The 25,921-nt window shown below is 43.8% G+C and overlaps 4 protein-coding genes across 4 annotated transcripts; 2 read left to right on the top strand and 2 right to left on the bottom strand.

Moving 5' to 3' along the window:
• Window positions 1-2,477: 2,477 nt before the first annotated feature.
• LOC123102045 (uncharacterized) lies at window positions 2,478-5,681 on the bottom strand. The gene is made up of 2 exons (XM_044523317.1): window positions 5,392-5,681; window positions 2,478-5,317 (listed from the first exon to the last, which is right to left on the bottom strand). The coding sequence occupies exons 1-2, from the start codon at window positions 5,550-5,552 to the stop codon at window positions 2,785-2,787; spliced, it is 2,694 nt and encodes an 897-aa protein (XP_044379252.1). The 5' UTR covers window positions 5,553-5,681; the 3' UTR covers window positions 2,478-2,784.
• A 1,974-nt stretch (window positions 5,682-7,655) lies between these two features.
• On the top strand, window positions 7,656-11,298 carry LOC123101148 (uncharacterized). The gene is made up of 3 exons (XM_044522737.1): window positions 7,656-8,460; window positions 8,539-10,798; window positions 10,924-11,298. Exons 1-3 carry the CDS (start codon window positions 7,656-7,658, stop codon window positions 10,925-10,927), a joined length of 3,069 nt encoding a protein of 1,022 aa, XP_044378672.1. The 3' UTR covers window positions 10,928-11,298.
• An 824-nt stretch (window positions 11,299-12,122) lies between these two features.
• LOC123102043 (protein SINE1) lies at window positions 12,123-15,709 on the bottom strand. Its single transcript, XM_044523316.1, has 3 exons — window positions 15,505-15,709; window positions 13,184-14,529; window positions 12,123-12,790 (listed from the first exon to the last, which is right to left on the bottom strand). The coding sequence occupies exons 2-3, from the start codon at window positions 14,519-14,521 to the stop codon at window positions 12,308-12,310; spliced, it is 1,821 nt and encodes a 606-aa protein (XP_044379251.1). The 5' UTR covers window positions 14,522-14,529; window positions 15,505-15,709; the 3' UTR covers window positions 12,123-12,307.
• A 4,467-nt stretch (window positions 15,710-20,176) lies between these two features.
• On the top strand, window positions 20,177-22,298 carry LOC123101147 (uncharacterized). The gene is made up of 2 exons (XM_044522736.1): window positions 20,177-20,520; window positions 20,603-22,298. Exons 1-2 carry the CDS (start codon window positions 20,177-20,179, stop codon window positions 21,984-21,986), a joined length of 1,728 nt encoding a protein of 575 aa, XP_044378671.1. The 3' UTR covers window positions 21,987-22,298.
• The last annotated feature ends 3,623 nt before the right edge of the window (window positions 22,299-25,921 follow it).

Genomic DNA, 25,921 nt, shown 5'->3' with positions numbered 1-25,921 from the left:
CATATTATCCCATGGATCAATGCTTTTCGATTGCCCGCTCGCGCATCCCACGGATCGAGTGCTCTTAGCCGCCTGACCCCTAGGGATCCGACGGCCCGCGGCGTGTGTGGTTAGTTTCGTAGTACATGCAGTCAGTACTACCCGTTCATCCGGACTGGTTCGCTGGTTGGTTGTCCCGGTTGATCCGCATGAGATAGTTCATTGATTTCTGATTGGTCGATTGCGCCTCCCACGGATCCATCTCCTCTATAACTAATCTCGACCCTCCGCTCAGATTCACATCGTACATCCCATGGATTGATGCTCTACCGACTAGGAGGTGGGTCAATCACATGTGTCGCAAATCAGACCGCCTCCACCTTATAGCCGTTTTCACCCGCATGCTAGGTCGAGCCGGTTATGTACGTCATGCCCACATGCGTTGTAATAAAAAAAATTAAAACAACAGTGGGTTGGCTGGCTACTACTGTACGGCTCATCGTGGTTCCAACCGAGTGTGATGTTTCTTCTTTTTTCCAAACCTACGACAACGCAACTTACTCGTGGTTAAAATCCGTCCACGGTCCACTAAAGTCTCTCTTCCAAAAATGCTACACGTACAGGCTCATTCTACGGGTTTTTACAGGTTAAGGACCATTCGCTCTTCTAATTGGCCCCCCCTGATTTTCACCGGTGGGCCCGTGCACCTTAATCAATCCTCGGCCAATCACTATTAAGCAACCTGTAAACCTCCTGTAAAACTCCGTACGTCTAGCAAAGCTCGTCTCTCTCCCCTCTATAAATTGCAAAAATTATATATTTCCACAACATAATTCTTGAAAACAAAAACTACAATGCAAAAATTCCAATAGGAATAAAACACTGCAATACAATGCTGCAAACCAATAACCTTTCTTTCTGTGCCGCTCCACCGGGCGCACCGGTCATGCAAAACTCCTTTCACCAAGAATCAGGTTGAGGTGCGAGGAGCGGCGGCTTCAGGTAGGCATTCATTTTGTTCAGGGACTTCTCTTGTGTTGCTTGCCAGGGCCTACGTGAGTGACTGTTGTCAGGGATCACTGCTCAATAGACAAGAATTAAACTACTCCACGGTTGCATTCACACACATATATTTATACTTATATACTTATAATATAAGGGCGGGCCAGCCTGGTGGTGCATGCGCGTCCAGTCCAACGAGCTTGGGCATTTACTAGCTATGGCCATTGATGAAGCCAGCTCGTGAAAACTGAAAAGTGTGCAAACATGGCATCCGCCAGGCCCGCTAGCTTGTGGGAAAACATCAACAAGAAGGGATTCGTGACCTATGGCAGATGTCAATTCACTAATGTGCACGGTACACTATGTTGGTTCTCTCGATGCTTTACTTCTTACTTTACCGACATATATATACACTCGATCCAATTCGTAGATTGAAAGACATACAAAATAAATCAAGATTTATCCCTGTGTACTACTCCCGTCGCAACGCACGGGCACATTACCTAGTGACTGACTAAATTTCCCAACGCACCACCCATTGGAATTTAATACCAAACCACGGATGGATCAAAGAAAAGAAAAGAAGCACATAATAATCCACACACACTGAATGAAAAATGAAAAAAAGTCATCGTGGCATCCATCGTGCAAAACCACGTACTCCCTCCGTTCCAAATTACTCGTCGTAGAAATGGATGTATCTAAAACTAAAATATATCTAGATATATCCATACCTGCGACAAATAATTCAGAACGGAGGGAATACCTTTATTTAGTTGATTGATGAAAAGCACGTACGTACCCCTAGTGCCTGGTGGGAAGATCCATTACGTGAGCAACTAAGTTTCCACGGATTGCCTTTGCATCAATAGGAATTTAAGTGCGATTTACTGCTTGTTGCAATCCCGGTCAGTAAAGCAGCACGTCTACTTCACTCACTCCGCACGCACACACACACCACATGTATGCATGGCAAAAACGGAACTTTTCTTTTCTTTTTGATTTTGAGGCGGAGGATCGATCTCATGCGGCTATATGCATGCATGCCGGAGCCGGAGGCAGGCGAGGAGGAAGACAGCAAGCACGGCGCGCGGTGTTTGATTTGATGGCGTCCCGTCGATCGTGGTGGTGGCCTGGCCTAGGTCCACGCCGGCGAGCACGTCCCAAGTTCTGTTGGTGTGCAATATAACAAACATATATCCCTCAAAGTAACTGAAAAACAGCAGCAATTTAAATTCATGCTTGCCCTAGAATATTGAAATCCTTTTCTTGGCTTCTTGCTGTCTTGCATACAACAGCAAGCGGCCACAGAGACCAGAGATGGAAAGTCAGTTAACTGAACGAATGAACAAAACTAACAAAGGGGAGGAGTTGGAACACATCCATCTCATAGGAGCAGCTGCTCATCAGCTCCAAACAACAACGCCGCGGGTCCAGAACAGCAGCTTGCAAATGTTCTTGTGATCATCACAAGTTCACAACGGACAAATCACCACAAAACAAGCATAGCAAAGTTCTTATTTCTCTGACTTCTCCCAGGAGTCATGAAAAAGACACAACCACACACACACATCAGTCACAAGACATGATAAATTTGCAGAGTCCCACACACGATACAACAACAAACATGTCCATGAAGCTTAAATACTTGATAGATGATAACTTGACACCACGATGCATCACGCGACCTCCTGAATCATCGGTCATTTGATGCCAGAATTTGTAATTGCGTTGTCGAAACCAGCCTCCTCCTACTCCTGCTCATAGTCCTAAGCAATGCAATTAAGCCTTCTTGAAGCCGGCCTACTTATTTAATGATAGTTTCATCATTGTAAGATTGGGTGTAATCCACACAGGAGCAGGCCAGTTGGACCAAAGCTGAGGAAACACAAGGCTTTCCCAGCTATTATTATCCAAGCGAAGTAGTCCTATATCACGACGATTATCCTTATGTACAGTTATGTACTCATTATCGTCAGTGAAGTAGACACGATTTTCCTTGAGAGCAGGGCATTCTTTGGTGCTGAGACAGAGTGACTGGTTATGACCAAGAAACAGCGCATGGCCGTGCAGGCAATCAATTTCCACAAGCTTCTTGGCAGCAACATCAACCTCATGTATTTTAATTCCTTTGGTGTGCAGTGTAAGTGATGAAATATCATCAGGATTGCCACTATACACTTTCAATCTCCAAACAAGCAGCAAACCACCCCATGGAGCTTGAAGAATGTATGCTCCCTGAATCTCAAAATCGTCATCATCATCCACACCCATGATAGTGTTCATTGTAACAGCAGGCCCACTAAGATCAAAGGTGTGAATTTCTCCCATTAGAGTCGCTGCATTCAATAGCCCATCCTTGTAGGTGCAGTCAAAATAATCAGTGTGAGGTGGCAGCCAGGTCCACTTATCGTCCCCTACCCTTGCAAAGGATAGCTGACCAAACGGCATGTGGATGAGCACCACTATGTAGCTCCCTGTGGGTGTATCATAAAACACAAGAGCCTTTTGGTGGAAGACTTCCCTCAGGGCAGCTGGAGCAATTATCTTTGGAGGGCAGATAGCTTGGTTTGCCATGTGCCTTGAGTATTCATACTTGTGGACAGCACCCGAGTCATCACAAATGGGCTTCACGTGCTGCATCGTGGTCACTGAAGGGAGAGCAATCTGTTGACCAGTGATCGGATTGACAAGGTGCATTTCAGATCTCTCGTCGACGGTGACCAGCAAGCCAAGAGAGGACCCAATCAGAAGCCTACTGTGGAGAGGCGGCTCCAGGAGAGTTAGCCTGTAAACCCTCTTCTCCACAAGGCTGTAGAGACAGGCAACATTCTCGCTGGAAGATTCAGAGCAGTAGAGCAGGCACGGCGTCTGGGGCTGCTTGTGTGTGCCAAGTTTGCGCAGGGCGGTGTAGGCAGAGCGCCAAAAGGTGCAGACAGCACCAGCACGTACGAGGTCAGGGATCTCAAGGGTGGCAAAGACACGCATCATGATGTCCTCTGGTAGCTCCAGGAGTGTAGTGCCTACCGTAGCCTCAGTCGGTGATGGTCTCGAGAGTACATGATCCCATCCACTGAGCCAACGGTCATTTGATGGCAGTTTCATCACCGTAAGGCTGGGTGTAAGCCACACTGGAGAAGGCCAGTTGGACCAAAGCAGAGGAGACACAAGGTCCATCTCGCGATTATTGCTCAAGCCAACTACTCCAATATCACGAGGGCTACTCTTACGGTTTTTATTGTACTCATCATCGTCAGTAAAGTAGGCATGGTTTCCCTTGAGAGCAGGGTAATCTTTGGCACTCAGACAAAGTGGATGGTTGTGCCCAAGAAACAGCACATGGTCAGGCAAGCAATCGATTTCCACAAGCCTCTCTGTGCCATCATCAACTCTGTGTAATTTGATTTCCGTAGTATGTGGAACATATATTTCAGGGTCACCATCTTCAGCAGGATCCTCAAACTCTTTAAATCTTGAAACAAGCAGCAGACCACCCCATGGGGCCTCAACAATGTATATGGCATCGGGATAAAAATCCTCGTCGATCCCCCTGATAATCTTCATTGTAAAAGCAGGACCGTTAAGATCGAAGGCATGGATTTCTCCCTTTATATCCACCGCGTACAACAACCCATCCTTGTAGGTGCAGTCCTGATAGTGATGGTGTGGTGGCAGCAAGGTCCACTTATCATCCCCTACTCTTGCAAACGAGAGGTGGTTGAATGGCTCGTGGATGAGCGCCACAATGTAGCTTCCCGTGGATGTATCATGAAACAGAAACGCCTTGATCTGGAGTTGTTCTCGCAGCTTACAGCGAGCGACGATCGATGGCGCGAAGAAAGCTCGTCCTGCAAAATGACATGGGTATTGGTACTCGTGGACAGCACCCGAGTCATCAAAGATGGGCTTCACGTACTCCATGGTGGTCACTGAAGGAAGAGCAATCTGTTGAGCAGTGATAGGATTGACGAGGTGCATTTCAGATATATCGTCGACGGTGACCAGGAAGCCGAGCGAGGACCCAATAAGAAACCGGCGGCGGAGAGGTGGCTCCGGCAGGGTCAGCCTGTAGACCCTCTTCTCCACGAGGCTGTAGAGGCACGCAACATTGTCACCAGCAGATTCAGAGGTGTAGAGCAGGCACGGCGTCTGGGCCTGCTTGTGCTTGCCGAGGCTGCGCAGTGCGGTGTAGGCGGAGCGCCACGAGGTGCAGACGGAAGCAGCGCGTACAAGATCAGGGATCTCGAGGGTGCCGAAGACGGTCATCAGGAGTTCCTCCGGCAGCTCCGGCGGTGTGCCCACCGTAGTCTCCATCGGCACTGTATTCTTCAGTGACCTGGGAGAGAAACCTAGCAGCTTAGGTGAAATTCTCAAAAACGTGAGATCCAGGGGAAAGGAAGAGCAAATCACTGGAGGCTGCCGACGCGAGAGGTATGGCTGGGCCTTGGGGAGGAGGAGCCCTGCCGCCGAGCGCCGCCGGCGCATCCCACGAGCGGCGTGTCCCGCGGCGGCGATTTGACCCGTCCACGCTCCTGGCCGGCCAAGGGAGGCGGTGGTGATGCGGGAGCCATCTCAAGTCTTCGCGCTTTCTACCCTGCGGCGGCGGGAGCCTGGAGGCGGCGGCGGCGGCGGTGAGAGCCTGGAACGGAATAGGCGGGTCGGAGATTTGCGGGTCGGAGAACAGTTTATTTTTTTTTTCACTTCTCACAATTATATGATCTGTACTGTACTTCTACTCTATCCCTATTCAGTCTTTTAATTAAGACGATTACAATACTACTCCTTCCGTAGAGAAATATAAAAGCATTTAGATCACTGCTTTAATGATTTAAACGTTTTTATATTAATTTACGGAGGGAGTATCTTAGTTTTTCTCTAACCATATCTTAGTTGTTTAAGCAAAAGAAACTTATGTCTCCATCACTGTTTTGGTAACCAAACGAAATTTCGTGATCTCGTCCGGTTACCGCGTTTATCGCCCCCCCCCCCCCCTTGAGAAACACTCGTACCGGGCAAAAAATCTCGAAATTTTTAAATATTTTGAATTCAAACACTTATAGCATAGTTAAATACAGGCCATCTCTTCTTTATTAACATATAAGTGGTCGTGGCCTAGTGGCAACAGTTCGAATCTTGACACATGCTTTTTTAATTTCTTTTTGATATGCAAAAGTTAAAAAAGCTAGAAAATTGTTAGAGTGGAAGGGGTCGAACTCGCGACCATTCAGCAAGGGGCGGTTCGGCTTGAACAGCCACTACGCCAGGATAATTTTTTAAGTTAAACCCCTATCTATATCGACTTCAAAAAAAATTGAATTTAAAATTTAATTTCAAATTTCGTCCAAATTTTTTCTGGTATTTCGCGGTTACCACGGTAACCGCGAATTCCGGTGCCCCTCGAGAAAAAAATGTGCATTTGGGATCCAAAACCTTGGTCCCAATGCATTGATAAAATAAAAATGATAAATCCTGAATGTTTGAGATTTGACCATGCCAGATCGAACATTTTTTTATCGCAATTTAGTGGCAAAAAAATACACTGAGTACAGATTTACCGTGATAGTCGAAGACGTGCCTTTTTAAACCAGACGAAATAATAACTTTGTTGGCTCCGGTCCATGAAATCATACCACGCAACGGGTGGTCATGTCGTCGATCGGATCCAGAAGGGCACGAAAAGGAGTGGCCGGTGAAGCGATGGATCATCATCTCCTCCGACCGGCCGCAAAACACACAACAAGGTGCATACTGAAGGCACAAGCCGCTCTCATCATAGCAGTTGTTGGAAGTGTAGTCGTCCATAATCCAATACCAAAGGGAGACGCCTAGCATGATGCAAAGTTGCACCCTGCGCACCCTGAGCCAAACCTCGAAGTATTGCCCCAAGCCCTAAGGCCAAAGGGCTCAGATCCCCTAACTGTGCGACATCCATCGATGGATGGCCAAAGCCTCTGCAACATCCCGGGAGTAATATCCTAGATTTTTTTTGCCTATATATTGCTTGTGCACCATGTGCGCAGCAAACCAAGTGGGAGGAAACTAGGAGCTAATTGCTTTCCATCAGTGAACACATTGTGACTTTTGTTCTCACCTCTAATTAAACTAATCCTTTTGCATCTACAAGGAAGCAGAAGAGAACATTTGTATGTTACAACTTACTACCACCGGTCTTTTTGTATCTGTCAATACCACGCAAAGCAAAAGAAGAATCAAAGAAGAAGCATAAAGAAAAGGCTGACAAAGTGCATCGGCAATGTGCAAGCGAGGAACCAGCATGGGCCATGCTTTGGGGAGAGAGAAAGCAAAGCAATGTACGTGCGATAGCTCTCAGCTCTCAGCTACACAGAACACACACTCTAGCGACCCACGATATATTATTGGATTGTGTGCACCTGCCAGATCACCCAAAAGCTCAAGCTCACGGGGAGAACACAGGCAATGCACTTATACTTCAACGGATGCGAAACAAGGATCCACAAACTAGTCATTTAGTGCTTATTATCTAATGAAAAAGTTATCTTGTGTACCTATATAGGTTATTTTCGTTGGTCCTATATTTAAACTTCCGGATCGGATGCTTTACTTGACTGGCCTTATACATTAATGTTGCATCATTCATCGCCCGCGTTTAGTCAAGTCAAAAGTTGTAGCTATTGAAACTATCTTACCCATATATGTACCACAAAGTCATATCTAACAACTTCTCATTACTACAGCTGATACACGGTTTTGAGGACGCCCCCAGAAAGCTGATTGATCATCTCTCAGAGTCATATGATAATCAGGCAGCTAAATCATTCTTCTTGGCTGGCTGGTGCGGCGAAGGTGTAGGAGCCTCTGCTGTTCTTAAGGCCACAGCCAAACTCCTGAAATCGAGAAGAAGTGACCCTGACAGAAGAAAGCATTTTGGCAAAATTATCCATGTAGACTGCTCTCTATGGAAAAGTAGAAGATCCTTGCAGAGGGCAATCGTGGAGGAGTTAAATCTTGGCCATTTACTGCCCATGTTTGATAAGGAGGATGAGGATGATGATTTTAGAGGGATAAAGATCGGCTCTAGACTAGAGATACCACGCATCGGAAGTGAGATCAACGCTTCTCTAAGAAATGAAAGATTTCTGATGATTTTTCATTATGGGGGAGAAGAAGTCATTGATCTAGCAGAGTGTGGCATTCCTAATCCTGAATTTGGGACATATGCTTTAGGGCAACTGTTATGGAGTGGTTATGGAAGACTTCAACTCTCAGAGAGAAAAGACAAGTTAAAGTTAAGTTCTGCATATTTCAAAGTAATTCGTTTATCTCATGTGGGCAACCTAAACGTGGATGGTATATTGCTTCATTCATTGCGGGAAGAAGCCGCTGAAGTGATTGGTTTCACCGGCTTGGATGACATCAACCCAACAATAGTTTTGGATTGCTTCTCGTACTCACTGTTCCTGACAGAGCAACTACGCGGAATGCCTAGAAGCATCTATGATATCGATGCACAGGCCGAGCTTAAGAAAAGATTCCAGAATCTGAAAATAAGAAAGCCAATACTCGGAAAACCTTTCAGTCTTGACTTTGCTTGGGATACGCATGTTTGCAACTACTGGATATGTGATGGGGTCCTTCAAGGGGACAGAGCCTACGAGGTTGGCAGTGCATTGTATGAAGTGATACTTCGGATGTTGTGTTATCCATCTAACAGAACACAACTATTGACACGTTGTTTCGATCAACAAAGATTTAACCGCTGGATTTTAATCTCCTCCAACCAACTAGGGGCACAAGATATCTCAACTATTCCTGTCATTACATCATCATGTTTCCTAACATCGGGGGGAGATTCTCAACTACAACTACCAAATGACCTTTTTGTATTAGCCAGCAACCTCCACGTGCTAAAACTCTGCAAGTGCAGCTTTGATTTTGTATCCCCTCCTTTCCGATCTTGTCACAACCTAAGATTCCTTTATCTTCACCATTGCACAAATACAAGGGAGGATCAAGGTGGAGGGCCATGTTTCCCAGATCTGTTGGTGCTTGACATACGCTTCACGGAGTTTGTCTTGCTGTCAAAGATGATAGATTTGATGACCAATCTTAGGGAGGTAAATACCAAGGGTGTCTCGTGGAGGTATGTAAGTCAAGCATGGGAAAAGCTACAGAACATTCACAAGCTCCGGGTAACCGAATCCTCAGATGTGATCATGATGGACACATGCTCTTCAGTAGATATGATGAATATGGAGCTCCTTGACTTGTCTGGTAACGTTCATTTGGCATCATTGCCGGAAATGACAACGGCACGGTACTTGAAGATGCTAGTTCTTGATGGTTGTTCCAGCTTGCAGCAGGTTGTATTCGGAGGAGCCCCTCCACTGCTCGAGAGTTTTAGCTTCGATGGTTATGGCCCAGCAGAGAAGTGGATACATCCCATACAATTGCCAGAAAAAGAACTGTGTCCCAAGTCCCGCAACGTCCCAGAAGCCAAGGTGAGAAGGATCTCCCTAGAGGGTTGTGCTCGATTGTGCAACGTGTTCTTGCATGCATTGCCCAATCTTGAGGAGCTGGACCTTTCTAGCACAGCCATTAAAACACTTGACCTCGGTGCAATGGATGTTGCACGGCTCAAGAAGCTATTCATGTTGGGTTGTGAGCAACTCCGTAGCCTACTCTGGGATGGAAGAAACCCTTCACTGGAAGTTCTACATGTAGACACTCGTGGGAAGACAAGACCAATGATCCACTGTGGAGAACAGAGGCCCTCTGTCTTTGAGGCACACATGGCTTTTACAAATGGAAGGTTCATTTGGTCTGTCATAAAGGGACTCGATCGGTATGACCCCAAGGTGCACCTCCATATTTCTACTATGATCCAGAGCCAAGTCAACATCACCAAAAGTATTGAGGATATTGGCACTACCCTAGAGGGTTTGGTTCCCGTAGGGCCCTTCTTACCTTACGTAGATATTGTCATTAACAAGGACACTGTCACACCTTCTTCCTTGGTGTGGGACCACCGACGACTTTATCCTTTGAGCGTCCATATAGAGATTGGTGAAGGAAGCCACCATTTAGAGAGTATGAATGTCAATGCAAATTTCAGAAATTTCATAGAGTATAGAGTGAAATCATTGCATGTGCATGACAATATCTCAATCACAGCTAACCTTCCAGCGTCAAGAACATCATGGCTGCATTTAGAATGGTGTCATGTTGAGAGGTGCCCCAACCTTCACACTCTCTTCCCAAGTTGGGCTGGAAATGAAAGCTTTAGTAGAATAAGGGTATTTTCTGCATCTGATCTCCTGATGGCCTATTGCATCTGGGGTAGAGATATTACATTAGACTTCTACAGCTTTCGATACCTACAACACGTATACTTGCACAACTGTCCTAGGCTGGTGTTTGTCCTCCCTATTTCCTACCCAATGCCAAACTTAGAGACCATTCAGATCGTATACTGCCAAAATCTCCAACATGTTTTCCCACTGGCCACCAATGAGCACGCTCAAGAGATAGCATCTGGTGTCACATTAGAGAAGCTAAAGCACATCAGGCTATATCATCTCCACAGGCTAGAGCAGATATGCGGGGTCAGATCACTGGTCGCGCCGGTGCTGGAGACAATCACCCTCAAGGACTGTTGGGGCCTGAGACGGGTACCAACCGTGTCGCGCCAAGGCCCCAAGCCGGTGGTGGACTGCGAGAAGGATTGGTGGGATAGGCTCGAGTGGGACGGCCCCGAGGCCGACCATGAACCATCGCTTTTTGAGACGCGCCACTCGGCTTACTACAAGAAGACCCTCCCGAGGGTCTCCGTTCTGAGGTACAGTTTGCTCGGACATGGATTTTGTTCCGTGCATTGATAGATTGAGCAAGCAGGTGTCATTGTTTTTTTTTATTTACTATCAGATTAATCAATGTTTTCTATTCACATTCTTCATTTCCTAGGTAATCTTGATGCAAAAAGAGGTCAAGCGGCTTACAATTGAGTTGTGATCTCACTCACAACTCTCTGGATTGTTTCCCCTAGTTTGTCGGTGTTTGGCTTTTAAGTGTGGTTTACATGCTCCATCTGCGGCATGGTGAGGGTGTTGCTACGTACTTTTGATGGAGGAATAAATGGTGTGCTTTCTTCACCAAGCTATGCATGGTGTGAGTATGCTTGACTGAATTGGATTGGATTGGATTGGTTTGGATTGGTGTGTGAAGCAAGTAGCACTGGATTGCTTGCTTGGTTCCTCTAGCTTGGTGTTTTGTTCACGATCAAGCTGGACGGCTTGTCTTGGTTTGTAATAAAAACAAAGAAATGTTATATTTGGTTATTTTTTCCCTCAAAAACAGCAGGATTTCTCCTGTTGCATAATATTTTTTTTTTGGAATAATAATAATACGTCTAGATACATCCGTTTGAGCGTCAACTAATTCCGTACAGAGGAAGTACAAGCTAACCAAAGATCTAGCAAGAAAAGAAAAGAAAAGAAAGAATGGTGTGCAACAAAACCACTGAGCTAGTGAAATGCATCTACCCAACTTGGAAAACCACAGAATTTCTTCTTTTTTGCTCTATGGGCTAGCAGCTTGATTTCTTCTTAAAACTTCCTTCTGCAGCTATATAACTTCGGTTAAATTCCTTTAAAATTGAAATCATTCCTTGTCAAAATACCAAAAGCAAATAAAAAAATAACCACCTGAACAAAATACTTGATCCTATATATATGTACACATATGGATTACTGGTGAAACAAAAATGGTGGTTTTATGAACCTTTTTGCAGCAACTACGAGTTACTGGGAAAAATAACCGCACAGAACAAAAATACTTATCCTCTCATTCATGGAGCAACAAACCAATGAACACGCGGAGTATGAACAAAACAGTGAGAAGTTTGGACCAAAATTTATCCCGAAGCAGTTGTAACAAAACTAGTTTGCGGAAACATTGGTATTGCCTTGTCAATCTAGCTTCTACTACATTGGATACTTCTATCCAGATGATAATGAAATTCGGTGAACAATACCATCAAGACCAGTAGTATACTACATGCCACTCATGTATCTGCTACACTAGCTTTATATACTCTGTAAAACAAATGCTATAAAGTAGAGAAATTCGGAAATGCAGCAAGGAATTATGTGCTACGCTTCAGCTTCCCACTGAACACAAAACTATCATGGTATTCATGCCAACAATCAGAATGTACAATCCAGCAAACTATCACTATCGTTCGACTAAATCAACACAACTTCTCAACCTTTACCCCACTTTAACTCGCAATCTACACCAAAGCCAACGCACATCGCAGAACAACCTGCATACAGGCAGAAAGACGCTACTATGTGGGTACAACATACGGCTCCCTCTGATCCTCCTTCCACCAAGCTAGCAAGAGCGCAATGACCAGTATCACTAGAGCACATACAAGGAGAAAAAGTAGGGTGCCAGAGCAGTTTCTGCTCCCTTTCCTGACTCTTGTCATCTTCTCATTCTCAGCTCGACATTCTCCGCTTCGAGATTCGCCTGCACTATCAGAACACTCACTGTTGGTTGGTGGTAGCTTCAGATCTTCTATCGAGGTATCATTGCTCTGTACATGACACTGGCTGTCATGCTGAACAGAATCACAGTAGCCGTTCCTTTCCTCAACTTCACCATTTGTACATTGTCCTGAACAGTGCCGTATCCGTCTCAGAGATGGGCTGTCGGGTAATCTGTGAGTATCTCTTTTTGATTCACTGCTAGAGCTATGAAACTGGAGCTGCTTCCTTGGGGTTGACTGCATCCAAACGTCTTCTGAGAAAGTTCCTCGCCTTGATATCTGAAACAAGTCCATGAAAGAAAAGAGAAAGAGCTGTAAATTTATTTGTACCAAAAAAGGTCAGGCTTCTGCAATTTCGTTCTTCAAACCACTAAGAAACAGTTCTTCAATGCATCAATGGAAATACCATAAGCAATCTACAAACATATATGTGGAGGATCTGTTTTGCATACGTGGAGGATATCTGTTTTGCGCATGAAGTTAGTAAGTTCCTTTCCTACCATACATCAAAAAGTTTGTTATTCCTATCATTTGAAAGATACCATTCCAGAACAGAGTACAAACGCTAACTCAGACACCATATCTTGACATGATAAGCCCCAAAGTTACTATAATTGCTCGTACATATGATAAGGCAATCAAGTCATCAATCAATTAAGATGTACTGTATACCTGAGAGCATCGATTAGTAGTTCGCGGTGTTAAACACATAGGGCATGGATCAGCAGTCCTTGTTGATACATCTGAATACCTCCTCATTGACTTATCTAGCAGACCAGCAGAACCATATTGTGCTATCACACCGACACCATCACGATAATCAGATACAATAGTGCGAGGAAACTCATCACTGGACATTTGATGTTGTCTGTCAGAACCATTACTCAACAGTCGCCTCCTTACCCGTGCACTTACAGGTACACCTGAGTATTGCCCCACTGAAGGCTGGGAATCATGGTCTCTGAACCGATTAACAGATTGTGTATCATCATACAGAGATTCATTTGAACCGCAGTTTCTTATTTCCGCATCATCCATAACAGAATGTGAATATGATCCCCTCCTCCTATGTCTTCCATCATGAATTTTTGCCAATGGACTAATTCTTTTTCCATGTCCACACTCTTCCTGCTTGTACAGTGTATTAGCAGTCTCAGCTGCCTGAAAAGCTGGAGTGCTGATCTCTGGCATGCAATGATCCCTCAGTTGCTCCATAGCTTGGATAATGCTACTGATCTCAGAAAATATGATGCTCAATTCCAAAGTCTTCATGATGGAGTGTATCATTTGAATGGATGATATGATCATCTGAGAATTGCTTGCTTTAGTACTCTTGTCCAATATACTTAAGCCTGATCTTATCAAAGACCGCCCGTAAGGCTCAAGCGTCAACCAATTCTGTTCCAATAGAGCAACCACTAAGCCTAAGTGTGAAATGGTCTGGCAGCGTACCTCCCCTAAGGCCCCTGAGACTTTTAAGCAGATGTCGTTAACTAACTCGTGAGATGCAAATTGCCAATTGTTGGACTGGATAAGTGCAGTGACGCAGAGAGCAGAACCAGAAGATACACTCTCCTTCGTGCTCATCAAGCAACCAGAAAAGGGACTGCAGAGAGAGCTAATGATCCCACTTTTCTCTTCTTCTGTTCCCAGGGGATCAATGACATAGCGTGATAATGTGCGTATCACCTTGGAGCAACCAACACCATGCAAGGACCCTGTGGCTGAAGACATGATTCTAATGATGGCTGAAACGATCTGGCTGATATGTGGCACAATGTTGCAGCCATGGACTTCCGCAGCAGTCTCAAACACGCATAAGAGCTCCTCCTCAGAGTATGAGCATGGCTTGTCAGGGTCACAAAGGCGGGTGAGAAATGGTGGAAGTGTGTTCGAGTTGAGTTCTTTCACATACTGCTTCCACCCTCTGAAGGCTTGCTTTTCGCTGACAGGATCTGCCACAGAGTCTTCCAGTTCTGCATGGCGTCCCGCTCTTAAACTCCTCCCCATTGCATACACTGGATATGTTCAAGAAATAGAAGAAAAATCCATGAATACAAAGTAAAAACCAGAGCCAGTTATGGAAGTAGGTAAATAACCTTAGCTGATCAACAAAGGATGGTCTATCCAATCTGAAAGTACCAAATACAGCATCATTTATTGAAAATGCTTCACTTGATTTGCCACCACCCACATTCTACCAAAAAGCATATACAATGCAAAAGAGAGCACAAACTCCACAGTCCATAAAAGGAAATTCACTACTAACTACCAAGCTGAAGACAGGATCCCTACATGTCTGTTAAATGTTCCTGACGTAGCACAGAAATGTAGAGCGATAAACCGATAAGACGCTCTCTTTTATTTCTAAACAAACTTCCGAGATAATGTTCAAGTAGATCATGAGAGGCATCCTATACATGAAAAATAAATCTCCATCATATTATTAACACCCCACAAAATTCAGAGAACACCTGTGTGAGTGCTACTGTAGATTATAGCAGCAAATTTGCAGCAACTACTGATACCCTTGTGTGGTACCTTCTTGGTAAAATCACAGATTTGTTAGTACAGTACTTCCCAAAATAGAGAATCCCCAGTTTTGAACATGCTGCCCAGCAAAGCAAATCCCCCATTTTTTCAGTACGCACTTCCCAAAAAAGAAAATCCCCAGTTTTCAATCAAACCACCCGATGCAAGTCGGAGGTCTTGGGTCAAAAGAGACCGTGCTCTTCTTACTACTCTCCACCGGATGCCCGGATCTCCCGCACCAACGGTTCGAGAACAGGGGAAAATTTTAATCACACGGAGCGACCAAATCTTCCCCCCAAAACATACCGCAATCCGCGCTAACAGTTGACTAGGGGATTACGGGGAGATCCCTACCGGCGGAAACTAGGTTCGAAATCACGTCAGGAACACGCGGCCGGATTCGGCTGTCCGCGGCGCGGCAGAGACGGGGGAGCAATCCAAGAAAGCTAGGGCTTGCTCACCAGCGAGGGGAACCCTCCCGAGTCCGGTGGAGGCGTGGAGGAGGAGGAGGGGAACGCCGACGAGGGAGGGCTCCCTCCGCTCGACGTGGCAGGCTTGCTCCGGCGGGGGACGGGGAGCAGTTGCGGGCGGGGGCGGCGGCGGCGGTGGGGGTTTCTTGTTTCTTTCCTTTTTTTCTCTTTCCGCTGACTTTGTGGGGAAACCGAAACGGACCGGCGGACGAAGAGGGGGAGCGGGAACCAAATTTTATTGGGTCCGACGGTTGGGCGTGGGTAGTGGTAAGTGGGCCTCGTTTCGGCCCAGCCCGTGCCAAGGGCACGTTGATAGATAGAACCTATGATTGTCTAAAAAAAAATTGTCTCAAAAAAAGTAAGCAACCCTAAACCCTTCTGCCTTCCCCAACTCCTCAATCAAGACGGTGCAACAATGTGTGATCACCTTTGAGTTAGTCTGGACCATAATCACGGGGGATCGAGGAATAGGGAAAAGTTTTCAAAATCTTCATCGATAGGAGATACACGCTAACAGAAGGGGAAAATGTATACATGCATACAATTATACACATCTAAGAGTAATGCTAGACCTATGGAAGATAACCTATGGATTTAACGGATGGGCAAATGTGAGATGTATAATTGGGAAACAGGGATGGAGAGGCCCACCCAAATGAAAACCAGGGGGAGGAGGGGAGTAGAACATGTGTAACTCGTGTGTGGGTGTAGGATTATTGCACATGTAATGGCTACATAATTATACACATGTAATCTCTTAGAGATCTCTCCAGCAAAAATAATTCCTGAGGTCTAAACAATAACGAAAGAACCGGCTTATCAATATCAGGATCTATAAAAAAAACACGTCATCACGAAAATACTATTGAGATACGATACACAACAACGAAGATGACGGAGGCTCAGTGCCGACCACCACAACGTCACCACCGACACCATCTCACCAGGACGATTGACTACACTACATCGGCGATGTCGTGTGCTAAAGATGAACATCGATGCCTTGTTCTCGGAACTGAATGAGCATGCGAGATGGGGCTAGCGATTCTAGACCACCTTGGTACTCTCATCTATGCTCCTGATAGGTGGTATGAATAGGAGGGCCAGCGCGCCAGCTCCTTCCGCGATGGAAGGGCATCGGGGCCAGGCTTTTCTTATGCCGCCGCCGCAACCCTTCTCGCCGGAACTGTGCGGCGGGGGAGAGTATGGGGATGCGTTGTTCCTGCAGTCGAAGCAGCCCCTCCTCCCCGTTGTTGCCACTGAGTTCGTCCATCGATCTGGTGCTTTTTTTAGTTCGTTCGGTTCCTCAACTACACTTGTTGAATCCGTTCAGTGGAGTCGCTCCTCATTTTTGCTGCGTCTTGACTCTACCCAGATCCCCATGGCATACACTCCTTTTCTATGTGCAGGACTCTGTCCAAATCCTACATTTTTCGTTTTACATCTGATATGTTTTTGGAATCATGTGTTTGACATGGCATTTTTGTTTCATTTATCTGAAGATTGCCATGTAATGTACCAGTCCCAGGAGAATGCACAACAGATAATTGCTATGAGTAGTTTTCATGGCAAAAATTTGTAGGTACTTGCCACGGTAGAATCGCTATGAGTAGTTGCAATTGACATAATTGCTATGAGTAGTTTCCATGGCAAAATTTTGGAGTAGTTGCCATGGCATATTTGTGGAGTAGTTTCCATGAACAGAATTGGTATGATTTTTTGCTATGAGTTTTGATATACCCTGGCGATTTGTTTGACAGAGCTGCCATGATAGTCTACTACTTTTTTTTGCCACGACAAATTGTATTCAGTGTTTGACAGATCACCTTTGGCCTTTGTCAATCCACTATCTTGTCTATTTTTGCCATGTTTTTTAGAGATATGTAAATTTGCCATGACAAATTATGTATAGTTCATACCAACTTTTTCATACATTTATCATGAATTAGCGTCATTTTGTTTCATATACCATGGGAAACCACTATGAATTTAGATACCATTTCGCCATGGCAGATTATCATTAATTGACCTGGCAAATTTACAATCCTTTATAGTCATCATCTTTTCGTTTAGTAAATAGCTGTCATGGAAAAAAATCATATGAATTTGCCATGATTTTTCACAGATCATGGCAACTTAAGTTAATGAAGCATGGCAAAAGCAATTTAAAGGGCATGGATTTTTTTTGTAAAAAATGGCAACAAATTACTTTCTTTTGTGCGACCATGGCAACTTTATTTGCATTCATGGCAACAAAAATTATACAAAACATGAGAATCATAACTGCCATGATAATTTTTAACATGCATCTACCATGACAACTTTTTAACATCTCAAGTGGTTTTACCATGGCAACTTTTAGATTTCCATTTTCTACATGAGTTTTTTTAATATGAATTTTATTTGGGCATGGCAAAATTTACTATTTTAACCACGACAATGTTTACTTTCTGACCATGGCATTTTTTATTGCTTGCCCATGGCAAATTCATACTCCATGGCCAAAGTTGCCATGGCAAATTTACTGTTTTTAACAATGGCAAAGTTTAATCCAAGTTTAAACATGTGTACATCATAGGAAGCCATCTTTTGTTTTTACACATAATAGCTTTTCTATAGTTTTGTTTTGGCATGGTAAAGTTTTGTTGGTTATAGACACAAACATAAATGACCAAACTAGCGGGCAACTCTTTTTCCTTCGTGTGTCCATGGCAAATCTATTACATAGATCATGGCAACTTTTTTGTTTAAACATCCCATGCCAAATTCTTTTTACTCATCTAGCTTGGCAACTTCACATATGCGACAGTTTCCATGATATACAGAGCCATTTTCCCCATGAATTTACTGTTTTTAAATAGTTTTTTCTTCATTTGCCATGGGTTAATTAGGTATTTTTTTAGTACCCATGACTTATTTTCTATTTAGTTTCCATGATCTACAAAGATTTTTTATACCTTTTTTTCAATATGTGTTGTTTGCCATAGCCAATGGCAAATATATCACATGGACCATGACAAAATATATCACATGAATCATGGCAAAATTGTTTAGCAACCCATGGCAGAATCATACTTCATATAACATGGCACTTTTGTATATGCACCGATGCCATGATCTATGGAGCTACTTCTGCCATGCTTTTAACATATCATGGCAATTTTGTCCATTTTTTCATTTTATTAATGTTCTAAAAAGTATCACCAGATGGTTATTGGCAAATTATTTGTTGCCATGTTTTGCCATGGCAAATTATGATGACAAAGTGTCAAATTATAATGAAGAACGCCGTCAGAATTGCCATGACAAATTATTCTTTTTAAGAATAAGTTGCCATGGCAAATTATACTTTTTAGAATAATTTGCCATGGAATTTTTTTCCTTTCTAAAATTATAAAAAACACAAGAAAAAAAGATGCCAAATTGACTTTCTGTTTTCCATGGCAATTTTACCTAAAACGCCCCGTCAAATTCTTTTTTTAACCTTTTTTGGCAATGAAAATTTTCACTTCTATATTTGCCATGGCAATTATACCTTCTTTTACATAGAAAATTTACCTATAACGCATTGCAAATTCTTTTCACCCTTTTTTCCTACATTTTTTTACTTCTTAATTTGCCATGGCAATTTTTCCATTTATTTGTCATTGTAAAAATTCCTATATTTTGCCACGGCAATTTTTAACCTTTCCATATGTCACTAGAATCCCAAGTTTACCTACATTTTCCCTTGTGATGATTTTTTATCCACAATGTTTGCCATGATTTTTATATAACAACATGCTTAGTTTTGTGATCTTATCCTCACATTTTTTGTACAAGTTTCCATGATTCGCAAAAAAAATAAATTATTTTTCCATGTGGTAAGTGGAAACTTTATGATGACAAATATGTATCATGCCTCAATTTGTTTAAGAACAGGTTGATATATAACATGTCAAATACAAATTTAGTTATAATATGGCAAATCTACTATTGTACACGGTTTTTTTTTGCTTTCATAAGCCCCCACTATTATTGCAATTTTGTCCTTTTTTGTTGTTTTGATATTCGTCATGGCAATTTTTCAACAAGTTTTTGTCTATGTATTCCCTCTCTTCCTAATTATAAGTCTTTTTAGACATTTCAATTAGGACTACATACGGATGTATATAGACATACTTTAGAGTGTATATTCACTCATTTTGCTTCGTATGTAGTCCATATTGAAATCTCTAAAAAAACTTATATTTAGGAACGGAGGGGGTACATTTTTCCTACATGGCAATTTTAAATATGCATGTTTTCTTTTTGAAATGTAGTAAACCTTGGCAAATGTTTTGTATATAAGTTTGGCAATTGATTCTTTTTGTACAATTCACGGTACTACCTATGGTACATGTCAATTTTTTGTGATTTTTTTCTGTAGTGTAGACAAAAAAAAGGTTTAAGTAATGACAATTTTCGTGTGGACCGTTGGAGGCCCATTGAAGCGGCCTATGTGTCATACCGAACGTCAAGTAAAACAATGTTTTAAATAGCGGGCTATGGCATTTAGCGGCGACCCTTAAAAACAGCTATAGCTGGGCTATAGCGGTAAATTGTACATGAAATCATTTAGCGGCAGCACCCTCAAACAGCTATAGCGAAACTATAGTAGGGCTATAGCCGGCTATTTAAAACTATGAGTAAAACCGAGGAAATCTTCCTAAAAAAAAGTAAAACCGAGGAAAAAAAGTTCTCCAACTCCCCACCGTCGCCGCCGCCGCCGCCGCCACACTCGAGATCCCTGACCTCCGTCCGCTGCTGCCGCCTCATCCAGCCCTCCGCCGCCGCCACCTCCACCGCCGCATCTCGAAGTGTCCAGATGGCGCCAGCGGCTCCGTCGCCCCCCTTCCGCCGCCCGGGCCATAGCCAAATCGACCTGCCGCCGCGGGACCCTCTGCTCGCGGGATGCGCCGGCGGCGTTCGGCGGGCGGGATCCTCCTCCGCAATCCCCAGCCAGTCCGCTCGAGTCGACCGCCGCCGGTGAGTGCTTTTGCCTTCTCGTCGATCTCTGGTTTTAGAGTTCTTCAATTTATTCAGAGTTTTACTGAAAAAATTTCTACAGAGGACCTGTCTCTCCACCGGCGTCTGAGGCTACGCCGGCGGCATCGCCGGAGCTTCCGGAGGACATCCTGATGATAGTCCTCGCCACACTCGAGATCCCCGACCTCATGCGCGCCGGCTGCGTCTGCGCCTCGTGGCGCTCTGCGTACACCGCACTGCGCAGCCTCGACAAGCACAAGCAGGCCCAGACGCCGTGCCTGCTCTACACCTCTGAATCTGCTGGTGAGCATGTTGCGTGCCTCTACAGCCTCGTGGAGAAGAGGGTCTACAGGCTGACCCTCCCGGAGCCGCCTCTCCGCCACCGGTTCATCATCGGGTCCTCGTTGGGCTTCCTGGTCACCGTCGACGATAGATCAGAAATGCACCTCGTCAATCCTATTACTGGCCAGCAGATTGCTCTCCCTTCAGTGACCACCATTGAGTACATGAAGCCCATCTTTGATGACACGGGTTCGGTCCACGAGTATGAATACCCAAGTCACTCTGCAAGACGGGCTTTCTTCACGCCGTCGATCATGCCTCGTTGTGAGCTGCGGGAATGCTTCCAGTTCAAGGCGTTTGTGTTCCATGACACATCGGCAGGAAGCTACATCGCGGTGCTCATCCACAGGCCATACACTCACCTATCCTTTGCAAGGGTTGGGGATGACAAGTGGACCTTGCTGGAACCACACTGTGACTACCAGGACTGCACCTACAAGGATGGGTTGCTGTATGCAGCGAGTACGACGGGAGAAATTCATGCCTTCGATCTTAGTGGTCCTGATGTTACAATGAAGATTATCAAGGGGGGAGACGAGGGCTTTGATCCCGATGCTGTACACATTGTTCAGGCTCCATGGGGTGGTCTGCTGCTTGTTTCAAGATTAAAGGAGTTTGATGATCCTGATGAAGACGTCGACCCTAAAATACCAGTTCCGAATACCAGGGAAATTAAATTACACAAAGTTGATGATGGTGCTGAGAGGCTTGTGGAAGTTGATTGCTTGCCTGAGCATGTGCTGTTTCTTGGGCTTAATGATTCACTTTGTCTCAGTGCCATAGATTACCCTGCTCTCAAGGGGAATCATGCCTACTTTACTGACGATCAACAGTACAATCAGGCTCGTAAGAGTAGTCGTCGTGACATTGGAGTAGTTGGCTTTGGCAATTATAATAGCAAGGAGGACCTTGTGTCTCCTCAGCTTTGGTCCAACTGGCCTTCTCCCGTGTGGATTACACCCAGTCTTACTCTGATGAAACTGCCGCCTAATGACCGTTGGCTCAGTGGACCATTGTGTGGACTCCCAAAGATAGAAGAGGGCACCTTGAGGGGTCTCTTTGCCAACCTTGGGATCCCAATCAGCATTGGTCCAACTGGGATGCTCCAGTGTTTGAAGAAGTAGGTCACCTAGGCGCTCACCTACACGTGCTGGAGGGCGAGCTCGTTGCCTAGGCTCTAATTAAGCTGTAGAAGACCATGTGCAGCAGAATATGAAATGGTGGCATCGAAGGGCTGATGATTCAGGAGGCCGCATGATGGCATCAGGCTGTCAAGTTATGATCTGTATCAAGTATTTTAAGTTTCATGAACTTGTCTCTTTGTTATGTGTGGGACTCTGAAACTTTATTATGTCTTATGTGTGATGTGTGCGTGCTTGTGTTTCTTTTATGACTTGTGAGAGCGGCCGGAGAAATAAGAACTTTGTTAATTGTTATGTTTGCTTTGTTGCGATTTGTCATTTGTGAACTTCTGATGATTACTGAAACGTTGTCAAGCTGCTGTTTTGACCAGCCGTGTTGCTGTTTGGAGCTGATGTGCAGCTGTTCTTATGAGTCTAGTCTTCTCTTACTGTTGTTCATTTATTCTGTTAGTCACCATCTCTGATGTATGTGACGGCGCTGCTGTATGCAAGACATCAAGAAGCCAATGAAAAGAAGTCAGTATTTTAGAGCAGGTATGAGTCTAATCTGCTGCTCTTTTTAGTTCCGTTGATGGATACTTAGCTGATATATTCTTCTTTGTATTTTATAAGCCATGCTCACATCAATTTCTTCTGATAGCTCCACTTGCAAGCTATTAGAAAACATAGTTGCATATGTGGTAAATCGACTAATTTGGGAATTCATTAATCCGTGGCTTGATAATTATATTGTTTTGTTGAAAGGCGTACTTGTTGGTTCATTTTACTTTTTTTGATATATGCTAAACATATACCAGCTTTCTAATGGTCTGCACTACAGTAAACACATTAGTGTGTCCTTGAGTCCTAGCTTATTCATAGAAAGAAATGTTGTCATGTCTGATCTCGTGTCTGGCCACATGGGGAGATGGCGCGGCTCTTGCAGATGGTGTCATAGCGAGGTTGGGATGGACCAATCAGGTAGAGATGAAGAAAATCCGGCTTGAGGCAAAGCAAATTCGCGTGCTGCCGCGCAAAGAGGTGACCACAGGTGAGATGTCATGACTGGGAGGTGGTGCTCCCCATCCTCTTCCTTCTCCGTTTCTTGTTGTCATATTTTATAGCCTGTGCCATCAGCAAGTACTAGGCTTTGTTAGCAATTGTAGCATGGTAAACAGTAATTGATCACCTGACAATGTTTATTCAACTCTGGTCTGCCCCACGTCTTGCCTTTGCACCAGCAGTACTAATATTTGTTTGAAATGAAACATATCCCTGTGTCAAATGAATTATGTTTTTTCTTCTAACGTTGCCTATTTGTTGTTTGAAAGGAACGGCATTGCTGTTTGCTATTCTTCTAAATTTGCCTAATTGACATCCCTGTGTAACAAAAGTTTTATCATGAGCTGTTCTGTTGAATAACGTGAAAAAACAGGTCCAACCAATTGCTATAAGTCTGGTATTGTTGTTTGCTATGTCTCCAATTTAATTGAAAGAATTCTTCAAAGAATTCTGTGATTACATACATTAGATTCTAAAACTGAACAATAAACTGCTCGTGGAAGAATATTCTCATGTAAAACAGTTGGTACTTTCTTTTGCGAATTAAAAAAAACAATTGGTAGTTCTGACATTATAAGAATCATATCCCTGACATGATAAGAACTACATCAATAATCCAGAGGATTTTAATTTTATTCTTTTAACAATAAGCTTACGAGTGCTGCTAGATGCGATGAAGAGTGTGAACAGAATATTTATTTTTTAATTCTCAGGCTTGGGCTGTGATCTGCAGTAAACATGGGGTCATGTGCCAACCCATCCTTTTCCTAAAAAGATGAGCCTAGGCAGGCCTACGGGCAAATTGACAAAGAGGAGAATTAAGCTAAACCGAGAATTTGAATGCTAACTATGCACAAAACCACATGAAGACCAGCACTCGATCGAACGGCACCGACCATGGGTTCGACAAGAGGACCTTCTTGTGTCAGTGACGTCTCCATTGAGTGAGGTATTTAATCTTCGTTGGTGAGAGTGAGTTCCCCTCATACTATTATTTTCTAGGTTTGCACTGTATCACATTTGATCCTGAGAAATTTCATCTGCAAAACAGAATGCCTATGATGCTCCATTGTTGTACAAAGATTTGTGTTTCAAATGGTATTAGTTTGTAGTTTGTACATGATTTTGGCCTTTAAGGACAGAGTGAAATTCCAGACCTGTCCTTCGCTGATACAAATAGGTTCACACATTTTTTCCTTTTCGTGAACTCATTTGAGATATCAGTCTTGCAATTTCTGCAGCGGTTCAGAAAGGGATATTGAACAGATGGTGAAATCGAGCAAAGGAAATGGCTACTGAGATAGATCTCATGGCCTGCTCTTGTAGTGATTGCGGCGCTCTTGCTAGCTTGTTGCAAGGACGATCACAAGGAGTTGGTCTGCGATGTGCATCGGCTTGCTGCAATCATTGAATGGTGTAAATTGCGAGTTGTGTCAGTGAGGAGGTATTCTGTTGTGCCATCAAAGATTGCTGATCCATCATGCCCTATATATGTGTTTAACACCCTGATCTACCAATCGATGCTCTCACTTGTGCAAGTTGGATCATTTCAGGCTGGTGGTTGTGGCCATGCTACCTGAAGGACTTATGTTGTCGTGGTCGCTGCTCTCGGATGTTTCAAGCTCCTTCGGCGTGTGGTCATTGCTTTCATGCTTCGTTGTTGTCCTAACTTGTACTCCCTCCGTTTTGAAACACTTATTTTGAGACGGAGGGAGTACTTGTTAGGATTTTTAGTACTATTTTGTATAGGGACACCACGGCTAGATAGATGGAGGGACGTTATGCAAATAATTTGTCCATTAGTGCTTTAAGAAAAGTAGGTAGGTTGGCTTGCTCGATAAGCAGGTTTTGGCTTGGGGTGAGTCGATTGGTAGGTATGGATTGTTCATGATCGATTGTGGAGTGTGTGTTTGTGGTGTCCCTGTTCTTAGTGCAATTGTATATCATTTGCTAGTATCCACACACACAAAACGTATTTACATGCTCATCCGTTAGCCCGTAGTCAAATATTTTTTAAAAAGGTTTGTGTTTGCAATGCAGATGTTTCTTTTTTTTTCTCTCTTTCCAGTAACTTTGTGGGAAACAGACCGGCCGGCGAAGAGGGGGAGCTGGAACCAAAATTTATTGGGTCCGACTGGGTGGGTGTGGGTAGTGTTAAGTGGGCCTCGTTTCGGCCCAGCCCGTGATAAAAGCACGTTAGGTGTTGTTGTTTCGCCCGCTCAAAAAAAAAAGAGGTGTTGTTTCGCAAAATGCTCTTGGCTCTGATTTTGAAAATTTTAAGATCTAGGTTTTTGACGTTTAAATAAATATGAAAAAAGAACACATGTACGTAGGGATGTTTTCTGCCTCATTGTGAAGTTTAAATAAGGGAATGTCTAGGGCACATCTAGATGTGCCCTACTTATTGCATATCTAAGTGAGTGAATCAAGTATGAAGAGGAAAAGAAAAAAGAAAAAGAAAATATCCACACGAATCTCAACGTAAGATCAATGATATAGGACTTAGATGTGCAATACTTATGGCACATCTAGATGTGCTTTAGCAAAACTGTTTAAATAATGCTCGGTGATACTTTTCATAATTAACATGATCCTTCGGTCCAAAATATGATATTCTTCATAATTAACGTGATCCTCCCTTCCAATTGATGATTCTCTTCATAATTAATGTAATCCTCCCGTCCAATGCTCGACGATAATTTTCATAATTAATATGGTCCTCCCATTCAGAGAATGATACTCACCATAATTATCATGAAAACCAAGAAACGTACGAAATCAAAGCAAATCACGACGTACCATCACGACCGTAGACTCCCTTGTAGAGATATGCGTGTAAACTAAAAGAAATTGATATGATCTAGATCCACCTTATC

Source organism: Triticum aestivum, chromosome 5A (assembly GCF_018294505.1).
Source record: "Triticum aestivum cultivar Chinese Spring chromosome 5A, IWGSC CS RefSeq v2.1, whole genome shotgun sequence".
NCBI classification, from domain to species: Eukaryota; Viridiplantae; Streptophyta; class Magnoliopsida; order Poales; family Poaceae; genus Triticum; species Triticum aestivum.
Note: the sequence above shows the minus strand (reverse complement) of the source record. Positions and strands in the feature narration are given on the sequence as shown.